The sequence below is a fragment of the Sinocyclocheilus rhinocerous genome, unplaced genomic scaffold, assembly GCF_001515625.1.
Source record: "Sinocyclocheilus rhinocerous isolate Xijiao unplaced genomic scaffold, SAMN03320098_v1.1 scaffold3243, whole genome shotgun sequence".
Classification (NCBI taxonomy): Eukaryota; Metazoa; Chordata; class Actinopteri; order Cypriniformes; family Cyprinidae; genus Sinocyclocheilus; species Sinocyclocheilus rhinocerous.
Window position 1 is genome coordinate 74,978 of NW_015636692.1, and position 2,790 is coordinate 77,767.

Genomic DNA, 2,790 nt, shown 5'->3' on the forward strand with positions numbered 1-2,790 from the left:
CACACACACACACACACACACACACTCTCTCTCTCTCACACTCTCTCACACACACACACAAACCTGTGTATCCGTCGCTCCTGTAAGTCGGCCTCATAATACCCGTGTTTGCAGTCTTTGCCCACCAGCTCGTGTGGGTGTGGCTTGTACGGCTGGTTCTTGGTTACCAAGGAGATGCGAACTCTCAGCGGCCCGCTGTAGTTGTGAACCTATGAAAAGAGGCGCAGAGAGTCACGTGACCCCGCGGTGTCATGTATCAGGTACAGCATGTGTCTCTGTGTTTAGGAGCCGATCTCAGCGTCTCACCTTGATGGCGGGGTGTGTTTTTGTGGACTCGTTGCTCTTCTCTCCTGGGATGCTGCCGGCGGATCGACCCTCACATTTATAGCGGAAACGCATCCCTCGTGCTTTCGGCTGCTCGATTATCTCCACGTACGGAGGGCCTTTAGACAAACACACAGAAACACAGTTACGGTTACTAAGTGCTCAAATAGTGAAATATTATTACAATATAAAATAACTGTTTTCTCTGTCAATATCTGTTAAACTGTAATTTATTTCTGTGATGCGCAGCTGTATTTTCAGCATCATTACTCCAGTCTTCAGTGTCACATGATCTTCAGAAACCAGTCTAAGCACAGCACAGCACAGCACAGCTTGGTCTATTATTATCATCGTAAAACATAATGTGACTGTTTAGTAGCAGATCTCAAGGTAAATGTCGCTGTCTGAGAGAGTGACTAGAGTCAATCCCAAATGCAGTCCCAGTGTAATAACATGACATGAATACAGTAGACTTCTCCTACCTTGGGCCACCGGGGACGGTCCCCACTGGTGAAACAGTCCTGAAAGAACAAGGGATGAGAGATCAGTCACACAAAGATATACCACAAAGAGCTAAACTCTCTCCAGAGACGCCATACTAGTCAAACCTGCCAAAAACACACCTAAACCAGACAAAACCGATGACTCATAATTTCTTTATTACTTTGATTTTGGTGTAAAATACAGCATGACCTGTTCTACACTGCAATCTAAAAGAAAAAGTGTCAAATAATAGTTCAAATTAGGGGTGTGCGATATCATGATTCTTGTTTGTGGACGATTAAAATGTCGCCATGATCTGCTTTTGAAGGAATATGGTAGTATCGCTACAGCACACATTCTATCAGTATCAGGTCTGACGCCTAGGGTTGGGTATCACTTGGGGTTTTTTTTATACCGGTGCCAAATCGATACGTTTAAAACGGTTCCGGTGCCTAAACCGATACTTATTAAAAAATAAATAAATAAACAAATACATAAAAATTCCCCCAAAAATGATGGATTGGCCATTAGCACTATAAACACATGATGTCTGTTTCATTCATACTGGACACCAGAGGGCGCCCTCGCACAGAAAATACACACATCCAGTCACAGAAGCAGAGAACTCATGACCCTCCAGGAAATCCCTAATATGGACAAAGACATGCTATTATAGCTGTAACTGAGTAAACCGAACATATAAACGTTTTGAATGATAAAACAAAGACAATAAACACTTGACTGCGACAATATAGTTTATCTGTGTTCAAGCCATCTCTGGTATTTTCATAATAATAAAGTATATTTATAATCCATTGTTAATCGATGTATTCTTTTTAAAGTAGCCTATGGAACATATTTTCTGCCTCATTCTGTGACAAGAAGCCACATCACATCACAAAAGGAAGCATTTGACTGGTGTTGTGGAGTAAAAAGGTTATAATGTTCTCTTTTGTTGGACAACAGGTTTAGAAATGTGAATACAGGGGAGGTTTAGCGGACAAATATTTCAATCGATCGCTCAGGCATGGCACCGAAATCTGCGTTCGGATTCGGTTCTAGTGCATACCGGTTACACAGGTACCGGTGCCATATTGGTACCGGGTTTCGGTACCCAACCCTACTGACGCCTCCGTCTCAATCTACTGAACAACGCCACATACATTCACATCAGATGTTACTCAGCGGTAGAGTTACACTCACGGACACTGCACTTATTCACAATCACAACAACAGTACATTATTTGCATGTGCTTCAAAGTCTTGCCGGTTAAACGTTTCATTCTCGTGCTGTTCTGACATGCGCTTTTTTCTGAGCGCGTACACCTGAAAAAAAAAAAATCCTGTCAAATAGCGCCTGATTACTGGACTGAGTTATCTTTCACGTCTGACTGCACTAATACTGTCAAAAACACACAAGAGTTACATATAAACACAGATGGTTATGTCTAAAGAGAACGTAAACAGCTGAGAGAGAAACGGACGCATGCAGCTCTTAAAGTGACAGCAGACTAATGACGCTTTTCCACGGCACGGCTCACTTTTGGGGAGTTTTCCACTGGGTACAGTACCTAGTACTTTTTTCAGTACCACCTTGGCTGAGGTTCCAAGTGAACCGTACCGTTACCAAAATGTGACGTGTAAACCCTGCTGATTGGCCGGAGAGAATAGTCACTACTAGGCATGGGACGATAACCGGTTTTCAAGGTATACCGCGGTTTGAAAAAGTCGCGGTTTCAAAACCACTCAAATTTTCCGTTATACCGTTCCTGCGGTATGCGCAGTTTTTTTACGTGTCGTCAAAGACGGAAAGTGCAGGACTTCCTCAGTTGTGTGCAGCGAAGAGCGTAGCGAGTCACACGACCCCTCGGCCCCTCCGGTTGGTGCGAGCGGAGTCAGCTGTGTGTGGGATGGCCGAAGGAGGTGAATCCCTGGAACTTTTTCCCCCGTCGAAAAAGACGAAGTCTGTCGTATGGGAATTTT

At 43.8% G+C, this 2,790-nt stretch overlaps 1 protein-coding gene across 3 annotated transcripts in view; it reads right to left on the reverse strand.

The window, feature by feature from the left end:
* LOC107748028 (transcription factor p65-like) overlaps nucleotides 1–2,790 on the reverse strand; it is a 16,994-nt gene that overhangs the window by 7,412 nt on the left and 6,792 nt on the right. For all 3 annotated transcript variants that reach the window (XM_016562676.1, XM_016562674.1, XM_016562673.1), the window contains exons 2-4: nucleotides 807–845; nucleotides 307–443; nucleotides 64–209 (exon numbers count right to left, since the gene is read on the reverse strand). In XM_016562676.1, the coding sequence (XP_016418162.1) occupies nucleotides 64–209; nucleotides 307–443; nucleotides 807–845 (322 nt within the window). The remainder of the gene's footprint in view (nucleotides 1–63; nucleotides 210–306; nucleotides 444–806; nucleotides 846–2,790) is intronic.